Source organism: Rhincodon typus, chromosome 20 (genome assembly GCF_021869965.1).
Source record: "Rhincodon typus isolate 14 chromosome 20, sRhiTyp1.1, whole genome shotgun sequence".
NCBI classification, from domain to species: domain Eukaryota; kingdom Metazoa; phylum Chordata; class Chondrichthyes; order Orectolobiformes; family Rhincodontidae; genus Rhincodon; species Rhincodon typus.
The window spans coordinates 20,374,730-20,386,929 of NC_063351.1; the positions used below are offsets into that span (position 1 = coordinate 20,374,730).

The 12,200-nt window shown below is 38.8% G+C and overlaps 1 protein-coding gene across 7 annotated transcripts in view; it reads right to left on the reverse strand.

Annotated features, from left to right (window-relative positions):
* Positions 1–3,450: 3,450 nt before the first annotated feature.
* The window catches only part of ppp2r2d (protein phosphatase 2, regulatory subunit B, delta), a 70,803-nt gene continuing 62,053 nt past the window's right edge, over positions 3,451–12,200 (reverse strand). For 5 of the 7 annotated variants that reach the window (XM_048608934.1, XM_048608933.1, XM_048608932.1 and 2 more), the window contains 2 exons: positions 5,834–5,925; positions 3,451–4,329 (listed from right to left, as the gene is read on the reverse strand). In XM_048608934.1, the coding sequence (XP_048464891.1) occupies positions 4,050–4,329; positions 5,834–5,925 (372 nt within the window). In that variant the 3' untranslated portion in view covers positions 3,451–4,049. Of the gene's footprint in view, positions 4,330–5,833; positions 5,926–11,746; positions 12,059–12,200 lie in introns of those variants that run through there. The other 2 variants (XR_007264287.1, XR_007264286.1) reach the window with 2 other exon arrangements.

Below are 12,200 nucleotides of genomic sequence, written 5' to 3' on the forward strand. Positions count from 1 at the left end.
CAAGAATAAACTTGTTTTTCAATTCTATACAGAAATAAAGCATAGCATTTGGTTTACTTATTTTTACAAATGGCCTATCTATTTTACAGTGCAACTATTAGTTATGGATATATTTGTACTGAGGTCCCTTTGCTGTTCTACCCAGATTAACTTGCACCATCCAAGTAATCAGTAAAACCCAGAGTTTCACTGGCATTTCGTTTTTATTTCAGATTTCCAGTTTCCCAGTACTTTGCTTTTGTAGTAAGTGACATACCCATTCTTACCAAAATGCATTCTCAAATTTGTGTTGAACTTCATTTGTCATTATAATGTTCATTCTGCAGGCTTATTGAAGTCCTCCTTAGTACTGGATATCTCCTGCAATTTGGCATTATCTGCAAATTTTAAAAATTGCGTTTTTGATTCCAAAATGAATTGTGAACTGCACTGATCCTAGGACTGAGTCGTATGGAACACAACATCTCTGACCCACTGCTGCAGCTTTAACGTGTCAATATCATGTGGTTTCAAAATCAAGAAGCATCAACTTGTTTCATATCTCTGACCAATTTGCCACATGGGGCAAGGTTGGAAAACAGATTTAGAACACTACTTCAAGTTAAATTAAGGCACTTCAACTAAACTGCTTAGGCTAAAATAATTGAAAGTAGAACTTAGGACATAGCAAAAAGCTTTTTACAAAATATTTGTTATGGTCTTCTGGCTGGGGAAGTTTGTTTAGGAGAGGTGGTAAGGAATGATTAACTTGTATGTCCAAGAAAAAAAGTGTAAGCAATCTGAATAACTAATTTGATGTAATCTATATTAATTTGTACAACCAATGATCACTACTTTGGAACAAAAATAACCCAATATCATATTAGCACCTACAGAAAAACCCACAATCCTACTTATACTCAAGAGCAATAACGGAAGATAATAAATATAATACTGATCTGTAAACACAAAAAGTAGGAATGAAATGATTAGAAGCCCAAAACAGAACTGACTTGCCAGATACAACTGGGGTATGCTGTTTGTACTTTTTATGAATCATTTCTGGATATTGATGATTTAACAGTAATCTTGAGAATTGGGTAATTATCTTGAAAAAGAATACTTCCATTATGCCACCACATGAAAATTACACCGAGGTCAACAGTATACTTAGCTTCTCACTCTTCAGTGCCTAAAAATAGCAAATCTGTCCGTAAGAAAATTCATTATCTTAAAAAAGGTTCAGACCATTTTAAGATAACAAGGTGTAGAGCAGTTCCTACTATCTCAGACCATTTTAATGTGTTTAAGGAATTATAAGTGAACTAAAATTGTAAAAGGTGTTTAGAACAAGATCTGAATATATTTGGAGATTTAAATTACTTTGAAATATGAAACTCCGAAATATAGCTTCAAACCAAATTTTCTTTATTTCTACATAATGAAAGAGAGATATGTATAAAAATCTAGCTTTTATTCAGCAAGTGATGAGGCCTAAGCGAAATTACATGAATTTGAAGTAACTAGCTCTGGAGGGTCAACTACCCCATTTGTTAATCTTGTAAAATGCAAGATAACCAAAGCCAGTGTCTTTTGATGAAAAAAAGTGAAAGAGCAGTCTTTTCATCCTATAATAATTTTGCCAATTTTAATTCCACCTTGACAACTTTGAAACTACAAAACTAATTACTCTCACAAATCTTGTGCCATACATTTTTAAAAAGGATCCATGTACACCTTAAAATTTAAACAGATTTTATACAAACAATTAAAATGTTAAATAATTCTACATGTCAAAATAAAGAAAAACAATAAAAGGCACATGCAAGTTACTGCTTTAGCACGTTTGAACTTTTTGTTTTGATACCAGGTCAAACGTAATCCTCAAGTGCTAAAATGAAGCGAATTTTAAATGAATATGGCATTATAACTCTTTTATATCTGTAATACAATGTTCCTACTTATACTTCCAAAGCATTTTAACATTCAATAAGTTAGAACACATAAGCTGTAACAAAGTATTAAGAATACCCATCTATGGACAGTAAATTCATTGCAACAATGATTTATACAGTTGTCTGTACACTTCATGCAAATGGACACAGGATCCTTTGAAATTATTGCTTTCAATTTTCTTGGCTTCAATGACTTGTCAGAGTAATTTCTCATGAATGCGCTTACATATTCTTGCATTGTAGCTTTTTAATGCCAAAAAGGACTGCTAGCTAATTACTTGGGATTTAATGAAAATGTTGCACATGATATTGAATAATATTCTGACATAGAAATTATACTAAAGTGTAGTTTCAAAAGCTACTTCATTTAACATGAAATAAATTAAAAGTAATTGTATATCACAAGTTATTTCTCTGTTAAAGGTTAAACAGTTTCTGACAGAAACCTTCAGAATGGGGAAATAAAGGAAGAAAATCAAACTTGCAGAGTGAAGAGGGCAAGTAACATGCTGGGTGTTCCCAGACTAAAAACATTATGGAAAGAACAAACCAAAACTGTTGAGGGAAATAAAAAAAAGTGTGCTCATTTGAATTAATGCATGCTCAAGTTAATGTTATTGCATAAAATTAAGTGAATTTACATCAAACTTTATTTACACAACTGGGGGTCGGAGTGGAAAGAAAACTGAAATGATGCACAAATATAAAAGCAATTCCATGACGTTTTTTTAAACCAAAACTGTTTCTTAGATTCTATACGAGATGCAAAGGAATAAAGGACAGAAAAAAAAAGGTGGTGTGATTAAAGGAGGACAAAATACAAATAAGTGTAGCGGATGTTGGAATGAAAATTTAAAATGGAAAATGCTGGAAACATTCAGCAAGTCAAGCAGCATCTGTGGAGACAGAAAGATATTTAACATTTCAGATCAACAATCTTACATCGGAATGGAGAAAAGTTCATTGACCGGAAACATTAATTCAGTCTGTCTTCAAAGAATAAATCTAGCTTCAGCGTGAACATTACAATTTTCTTTTGCTCTTTCACTGTGGCTGTAACTTTGGAGATAAGAAAGAGTAGTTACATAATCTTTGATCTAAAGAGAACAGTTAGATAGGATATTACAACTGAAGTAATGAATAATCCGAAATGTATTATGAAATATAGGATTACTGCTGATTCTCAGCAATTTCAGAGTTCAGGTAAGCACTCTTTAGACAGTCACTTGCAGGAAGTGTAAGACAACCAATTATCTACCCCACTTCCATTTAAGTTGGTTATCTTGATAAACTAAAAAACAAACTATAAAAATATAATTTATTTTCATAAGGGAGTTCAGTTTTCAGTTCATTTTTGTGAAATGTTGCAAATTGAATTTCTATCATACAATATCACTTATTCTGCTGTGCAGAAAAAGTACAACATGCACCACTTCATGTTAAACTCAAGTTATTTAAAATCAGCTTTCCCAGTACACACTGCAAATACTATCACAAAGCCACAGTACATACCTTCAGATTTAAAAACATCTTTTCACGATCTGTTATTTTTATTAAGTTTTGTTTTACACCAGGAGGTGATTATAGATACAGGGTGAGTATAGGTTATTTAATAAGAAAAAAAGTCCTGTGACTCCACTCAAAGCCCATTGAAGTATTCAAGCTTAATATACTCGAGTCAAAAAGACTGAAGACAGAGGAGGAATGTTTACAGGCATAATTAAGCACAACTCATGTTCAGAAAGGCCAAAAAATCTCACAGCAAGGACAGATCTCATATGCATTCAACTCTGCCTTGTGCTTCACTTCTGGTCTTTTTCTCATAATGCAAAGCTCAGACTTGATTAAGTAAATTGAAGAGATAGCCTTATGTGACCAGCACTGTCCATCCAGTCTCCTTCTGGTGGGCTTCTCATGTTTAGAGAATCTAGGCCATGGAAAGTAATGTCTTGACTGAAGGCAAAAGTGCATCACAAGCACAAACGAACAGGTCAAATCTTCCCTTGTAGCTGTTTTAGATATACTAAATTTTGGAGAACAAGATCATTATCTTCAAAGAAAAAAGTTACTAGGTTTACTGTGCAAGAACAAGTCTTGTCCTAAACCAGGCTAATTTTAATTTACTTTGTCCTGGAATATATACAAATTGTTAGTTGCAGCAACAGCTATGATGTTCTCTTTAGGATGCCAAGCTGTATGCAGAATCTTCTTGTTGAAGTCCAGACTATCAACACTAATTTCATCTTTCCTCCTTTTACCACCTGTGCAAACCTTGCGTGGTTTCAAGATGGCACGTGGCTTACTGCTTTCTCTGGATGCTTCAAGTGTGATGTCCCGTTTGGTATTTCTATCAAACATCCGGAAGAAATTGTTGTATGAACCGGTCATGATGGCACTGTTTACAAATAAAAATGTAAATACAAGTTCAACACAAATATTCAAAATATAGCATTCAGAAAGAGTACGAGATTCAGAACTCCTTACTGACACAAGGACAAGTATTATGACAATTATTGATGTCATTATGGAAGGATATGGCAGTAAAATGATGTAGAGATGTTAATAATGGCAAGTCATGCAGTAAACATGATTAGTGAACAAAGCCAAAATTTTTACTAGAATTGCAATTAGTGGTGGGTATGGATACCATTACACAGCACAAGAAGAATTTGCCCCATTTTTTCCTTATGCCTTTTTCTTTCTTATCTACAGACTGGAAGTTAGTCTCACACTAATGGAGAATTCAGCCTTCTGATTTTGCTCAGAGCACAAAACCTTTCTATAAATGAATTACACAGCAGTCTGACTTTCAGCGTTACGGCTAAATTCAATTTGTATAATATGAAACGAAGAGTAGTAATGTAAAACCATCAGGACAACAGAATTCATGCAATATTGATATTTCAAACACTTCAAACACTAGTACTAAAATAATTGTGTTTCAGATTAAGATAACAATATTTAGTAACAGAATTATGAGATAGAGAACAGTTACCAGAAGAAATTGTTACAATAGACCAAGACTAATTGGGCTGTCATGCTGAGGTGTGAAAATCACAGGGATTAGCTGAAAAGGATGTTGTTGAAACTTCTAAAGTTAACCTTCAACAATTTTCTAAAATTGCACAATAGGAATGGTATGTCACTGTATTATTTTGCGGTTTAGAGAAACATAACAATGAAACTCTATTTTTCAATGTAAGACAACTGAGTCAATGAAAGAAACATTAAAGGCATTATCCAAAAGGGGAAGCTGTCTGCACTTCAGAATGGCAGCATCTGTTCAAAATGACAGTACAAGGGAATGGCCCTGGGTAATTTTGTCTCCATGAATGACAGCAAATGTAACTATGAACTTTAGCAAATTAGACATAAAGAACACATTTGTTTGGAAAGGAATTTACAAGCTGCAACACTGCTTAGATCTTAAAAATCCTAACACTGCATCAGATTCTCATAACATGCTCCAAATCAGATTTTATTCTATACACAGGTGAAAGACAAAAGTTTCAAACTGGCTATCAATTTGGAACAAAATCAGTTTTACGACCAACACAAATATTTACAATCAATCATATAGTACCTTTTCACATATCTCACATTTCCCAAATTTTCAAAGTAATGAGGTGAATGTCTGCCAGGTTGGGCAAGGAAGAATAATGGCGAAGTCACGAGGGAACTCATTATTCTTTCTTTAAGAGACAGAACACTCCCCGAATGGTTGCACACAGCTGAAGTTTAACAATTCATCCAAAGAGCAGGATTTTTAGACAGCATGAGATCCCATTAATATTGCCAACCTAACTTAAATGCTTATGTCCTGGAACAGAACTTGTATCCAGGCAAGATTTCTAAATAGTTGTCAGTGTACAGCAACATATCAATACATAACAGCTTACCTGTCTGAACCATTCCAACAGCACTCAAACTTGTCAAAAATGCAGTCATTCTCATACAGGGAACAGAGTTTGCTCCGTAAGTATTCATGCACCTGGAAAGTGGGCATCAAAAATAAAGAACAGCCAAAGAATCAGAACTCTAAACAATAAATTATTTGAATATTGATGTTAAAAGGGCATGATGCCAAAGCTTTTTGTTCAAATGCCAAATTTCAAATGTTCACAACTATTTATACTACAGATGAAAAAGGGTGCTGTGTTTGGCGAGTTGACTCTGATTAGCCAAAGTGTTGTCACTGTTCCCAGTTAATGCTACTGCCTCAACAAGTCAGACCCCAGAATTAAATCTGGCCCGAGAGATAATTTTTATCGTTATTTTGGTTAACATGGTAGCCACTCACTAAAACGTAGTCAGACAAGGCTACAGAGTTTCTTTTACGTAAGTTCACTATACACAAATCAAAAATACCCAAAAAACTAGATGTAGCACAGAAAAATCTTAAAAATATCCAGCAAAAAAAAAATTAAGCTATTCCCCAACACCATTTCACAGCAATTCAAATTTAGATAAACTACATCTTGATATTAATCCTTTAAATTCTCCAGCTTACGTCCTGTGGAGTCTTCTCATGTTAGATTTCCTCAGCCTCTAATAACCTGCAGATTTTAAACCAAACACTCCATCAGGATATTACACAAACCAAGTTTTTCACCTCAGACAACTTATTCCCTTAGCTGCTCCAAAATAAAAACTCGTTTCTAGGAGAAATTGTTTACTTGCTTTTAACGCCAATTGGATCTCTTCTGAACTGCCCTAAAGCTTTGAGTCACTAATGTTCCTCAAACCAAAATCTGAAAACTAGCAAATGGCGTTCAGCAATAACTAGGGATGTTAGAAGTCCAAATGAAACAGAAAATCCCGGAGAAATGTAGTAGGCCTGGCAACACTTGTTGAGAGAGAGTTCACATTTAGCATCCGATGACAACTCACGTAGAAGTGTCATATCAGGCTTGAAATGTTAACTCAGTTTCTTCCTCCACATTTGCTGCCAGTTTCTTCAGCGTTTTTTGTGTTTACCTTCATTGGTAAACGCACTTGTAGTAAAACGACCCCTCCAGTATAAACCATTTTCCATTAACCTTGCAGTTCTCTAACACAGTGGTGAATTAGGTCACTGCTCTGAAAGGATTGCCTAACCTAGTGATTGAATTATGAAACATCCTTCACGAAAGTAACCAACCCCCATATGTTATCATTTTGAAATCCAAAACTCAGAAGTTTTATTAATAGATATACAAGTCATACACCTCACGCTCTGGAAAAAGCAACGAAGAACTAAAGATTCGCCTGTTGCCAGGCAATTCAAAATAAACGCACGGTATAAGCATTTTCCTTTGTTTGCAAGGCACGTATACATGTGAATGTATGTCACTTCTAGCAAAGATAAATGTTCTAAGCTTGGTTCCAGGAAGCAGGATATTCAAGATAAGCATAACTTAGAAACTAGGAGTAAGAGTAGGCAATTCAGTACTTTGAGCTTGCTCTGCCATTCAATGGATCATAGCCATATTCCTGTTTCTTTCCATACCCTTGATGCTTTAAATATCTAAGCATTAACCGATCACTCTGTTGAATATATTCAGTGACTGGCCTCTACAGCTTTCATAGTCGAGAAATCCACAGGTTCACAACTCAAGTGGGAAAAAAAGACTTCCCTCACCTCAGCCTATCCTGTGTTATTCTGTTGACTGTGTTGGCTGGTTCTAGACTTCACAACCTCTATGGCAAGTATGTCTTCTCTTAGGTAGGGAGACCAAAATTGCATGCAATACTCCAAGTGTAGTCTCGCCAAGGTGCTGTACAACTGCAGGGACACATCCCTACTTTTTAACTCAATTCCTTTTGCAAAGACGGCCAATATACCATTTTCCTGGCTAACTGTTTGCTGCACTTGCCTGTCTACTTTCATTGACTGGTGTACAAAGCCACCCAAATTGCTCTGCACATTCACATTTTCCAATATATGATCATTTAAATAATACTTTGTTTTTCACACAGAAGTTATAATTTTGCATTTAAACATGTTATATTGCATCTCCCATGCTTTTGCCCACAACTTGTCTAAATCACCTTGCAACCTCATCACAACTCTAAATCCCACCCAGTTTTGTGTCATCAGCAAAACTGGAAATGTTACTTTCTTTTTATCTGTCAACCAAATCTCAATATATCCGCCTCCGCACCAATTTCTTTAGAACGCTTCTGCCGCCTCAGCGCCTATTTCTTTAACCGCGAGTCTAACCCACCATCCACAGACCCCTTCTTCCCGCCTCCGACACACCCCTTCCTCCTGGACACTACCCCAAGGCCTCCTACCCTCCCTCGACCTCTTCATCTCCAACTGCCGTCGTGACATTGATTGCCTCAACCTCTCCGCCCCTCTCTCTCACTCCAACCTCTCCCCTGCAGAACGTGCAGCCCTCTGATCCCATCTTATCTGGAGGTTCGATAGTGAGGTTAAGGGAGGCACAGTAGTGGTATGGCACACTGACATTTACATAGCCAAGGCCAGGCGCCAACTTTCCGACACCACCTTCTACCACCCCCTCGATCATGACCTCACCCCTGACCATCAAACCATCTCTCAGACCATTCATAACTTTTTCACCTCAGGTGACCTCCCACCCACAGCCTCCAACCTCACTGTTCCCCAACCGCGCACGACCCATTTCTATCTCCTTCCCAAAATCCACAAACACGACTGCCCCGGCCGACCCACCGTCTCTGCCTGCTCCTGCCCCACTGAACTCTTCTCCGCTTTACTTGACTCTTATTTTCTCCTCCCACTGGTCCAGGAACTCCCACTTACATCTGGGACACCACCCATGCCGTCCACCTCCTCCAAGACTTCCAATTCCCTGGCCCGCAACACCTCATCTTCACTATGGACATCCAATCCCTGTACACTGATCCCCCTCACGGACAGCCTAAAAGGCCTCTGCTTCTCCCTCTCCCTCAGGGCCAACCAGACCCCTCCAACAACACCCTCATCTGCTTAACTGAACTTGTCCTTACCCTTAACAACTTCTCCTTCAACATCTCCCACTTCCTACAGACCAAGGGGGTGATCATGGGAACCCGTATGGGCCTAAGCTACGCCTGCCTCTTCGTAGGATACGTGGAACAGTCCCTCTCCCATTACTACACTGGCACTATTCCCCATCTCTCTTATTCCGATGCATCGATGACTGTATCGGCGCTGCCTCGTGCTCCCACGAGGAGCTCGAACAGTTCATCCACTTCACCAACACCTTCCACCCCAACCTTAAGTTCACCTGGACCATCTCCAATACTTCTCTCTCCTTCCTGGACCTCTGTCTCCATCTCTGGTGACCACCTCAAAACCAACATCTATTTCAAGCCCACCGACTCCCACAGCTACCTAGACTACACCTCTCACCCACCTTGCTGCAAGAATGCGATCTCCTACTCCCAATTCCTCCGCCTCCACCATGTCTGCTCCCAAGATGAGGCATTCCACTCCCACATATCCCAGATGTCCTCCTATTTGAAGGACTGCAACTTTCCCTTTCGGTGGTCAAAAATGCTCTCAACTGCAACTCTTGCATTTCCTGAACCTCTGCCCTCATATTCCCTCCCCCCAACAAAAACAAAGACAGAATCACCCTTGTCTTCATATCACCCCACCAACCTCCGTATCCAACGTATCATTCTCCGCCACCTACAGTCCGACCCCACAACAAAGATATATTACCCTCCCTACCCCATCTGCCTTTCATAGGGAACTCTCTCCGTGATTCCCTCATCCGCGCCACACTCCCCACTAGCCCGACCACCCCCAGCACCTTTCCCTGCAATTTCACGAAGTGCTACACCTGCCCCTACACCTCCCCACCTCATCTCCATTCAAGGCATCAAACAAACCTTCCACATTAGGCAGAGGTTCACCTGCACATCCATCAACATGGTCTATTGCATCCGCTGCTCTCGATTTGGCTTCCTCTACATCGGTGAGACCAAGCGGAGGATCGGAGACCGTTTTGTAGAGCACCTGTGCTCTGTTTGCAACAAACACCATCACTTTCTGGTTGCAAACCATTTCAACTCCCCCTCCCACTCCCTGGGTAACATGTCCATCCTGGGCCTCCTCCAGTGTCACAATGGCGCCACCCGCAAACTGGAGGAGCCACATCTTATATTCCACTTTGGGAGCCTAAAGCTCAATGGCCTAAATGTGGATTTTACTGGTTTCAAAATTTCCCCACCCCCACCTCATCCCATGGCCAACCCACCCTCTCATCCCTGCCTCCCTGACCTGACACAACCTGTCCACCCCTCAACCCTCGCACCTCACTGACCAATTCCCACCACTCCCTACCTGCACTCAGCTATCATCATCTGACCTACCTTCCCCAGCGCCACCCCTCCTCTCTCTATTTATTTGAGCTCCCTTCCCCCTCCCCATTTCTGAAGGGTCTCGACCCGAAATGTCAACTTTCCAGCTCCTCTGATGTTGCCTGGCCTGCTGTGTTCCTCCTGCTCCACATGGTGTTATCTCCGACTTCAGCATCTGCAGTTCTTGCTATCTCTCGATATATACCAAATGTATCACCCCATCTCAAATGCTTTAATTTTGCCCACTAACCTCTTACAGGGACCTCATCAAAAGTCTTCTGAAAACTCAGACCACATCTGTCGGTTTTTTTTCTTATCTATTCTACTAGTAAAATCCACAAAAAGCTCCAGAGATTTGTCAAGTATGACTTGTCTTTCATATACCCTTGCTGGCTTTGTCCAATTCCATTAATGCTTTCCAAGTGTTCTGTTATCATGCCTTTTATAACAGACTACAGAATTTTCCTCACTACTGATGGTCTGTAATTCATTTTGTCCCTTTTTTTTTTTAAAAACTAGTGGAGTTACATTTACCATGCTCCAATCTGTAGGAATTGTGCCAGAGTCCACAGATGACAACTAATGCACCCAATATTTCCAGGATCTTTTAGTGTCTGGGTTGTAGATAATCATGACCAGGCGATTTGCCTGCTTTTAAATCCATTAATTTCCCTAGCACCTTTTTTGTTTTAAAAGTAGTGATTTCCTTTGATTTCTCCCTCTCACCAGACCCTTGGTTCCCGAACATTTTTGGGATGATAGTCTGCCCTCTTTTGTGGGGGCAGAATGAAAAGTGTGTTCAATTATTCCGCCATTTCTTTGTTTCCCCATTATAATTACTGCAGTTTCTAACTGTAAAGGACATTTGGCTTCAGAAATATTTTCTCTTCAAAGATTCGTAAGAACTGACTGTAAAAGCTTCTGTTCCTTACAATTTTACTCTCAATCTATTTTCCTCTTTGTTGATCAAATGATTTGTCCTTTTTGCTGAATTCAAAAATGCTCCTTCACCTGATGGAGCAGCACGCCAAAAGTTTGGCGATTTCAAATAAACCTGTTGGACTAGAACCTGGTGTCATGTGACTTCTGACTTCATCCACCCCAATCCAACACCAATACCTCTGCATCATTTTTTTATTTTTGCACCAGACAGGTATGAATAAGTATTCTAATTCCTCTAATTCATGCACACATTCTTTAAATATTAGTCATTGTCTATCATTGTTAACCTTTTAGTAAGATCCCCCAACCATCCCTTGCTAATTCACATCTCATACCTTTGTAGTTCCCTTTATTACATTCAGAACCTTAATTTCAGATTGGCCTAGTTCACTTTCCATTTTAAAGAATAACACTGTCATTTCATGGTTGCTCTTATCCAAAGACCCTGCACAATAAGACTGTTAATTAATCCTCTCATATTGCACAGTACCCAGTCGTGAATAGGCTATTCTCTGTTTTTTAGACCAGTAAATTGAGGAACAAATCATATTCACATTTCAGAAAATGTTCCTCCACAACACCAGTGCTAGCTGGTTTGTGTAATCTGTATTAAAATCACCCAAGATTATAGTTGTATCTTTATTGAATGCATCCGGGATTTCCTTAATGCCTTTCTTTACATCTCCGCTATTCGTTCGGGGGCTTATAGAGAATGATCAACATTTTCTGCCACTTGGTGTTTATCAGCTCCAGCCATACAGCTTTCACATCAAGATTTTCCAAGCCATTATTTCTTCCACGCTATTGCATTTTCTTCCTCCTTCACTGAATGCTACCCATCTCCTTTCTCTTTTTGTCTGTCCTTCCTAAATAATGAATACACAAGATGTTCAGTTCCCATCCTTGGTCATCCTTTAACTATATCATGAGTAATCTGTGATTTATGACAAAGACAAAGTTTCGAAAGGCTGTCAGTGAGACAGTACCAATCATCCACTTCATTAACTT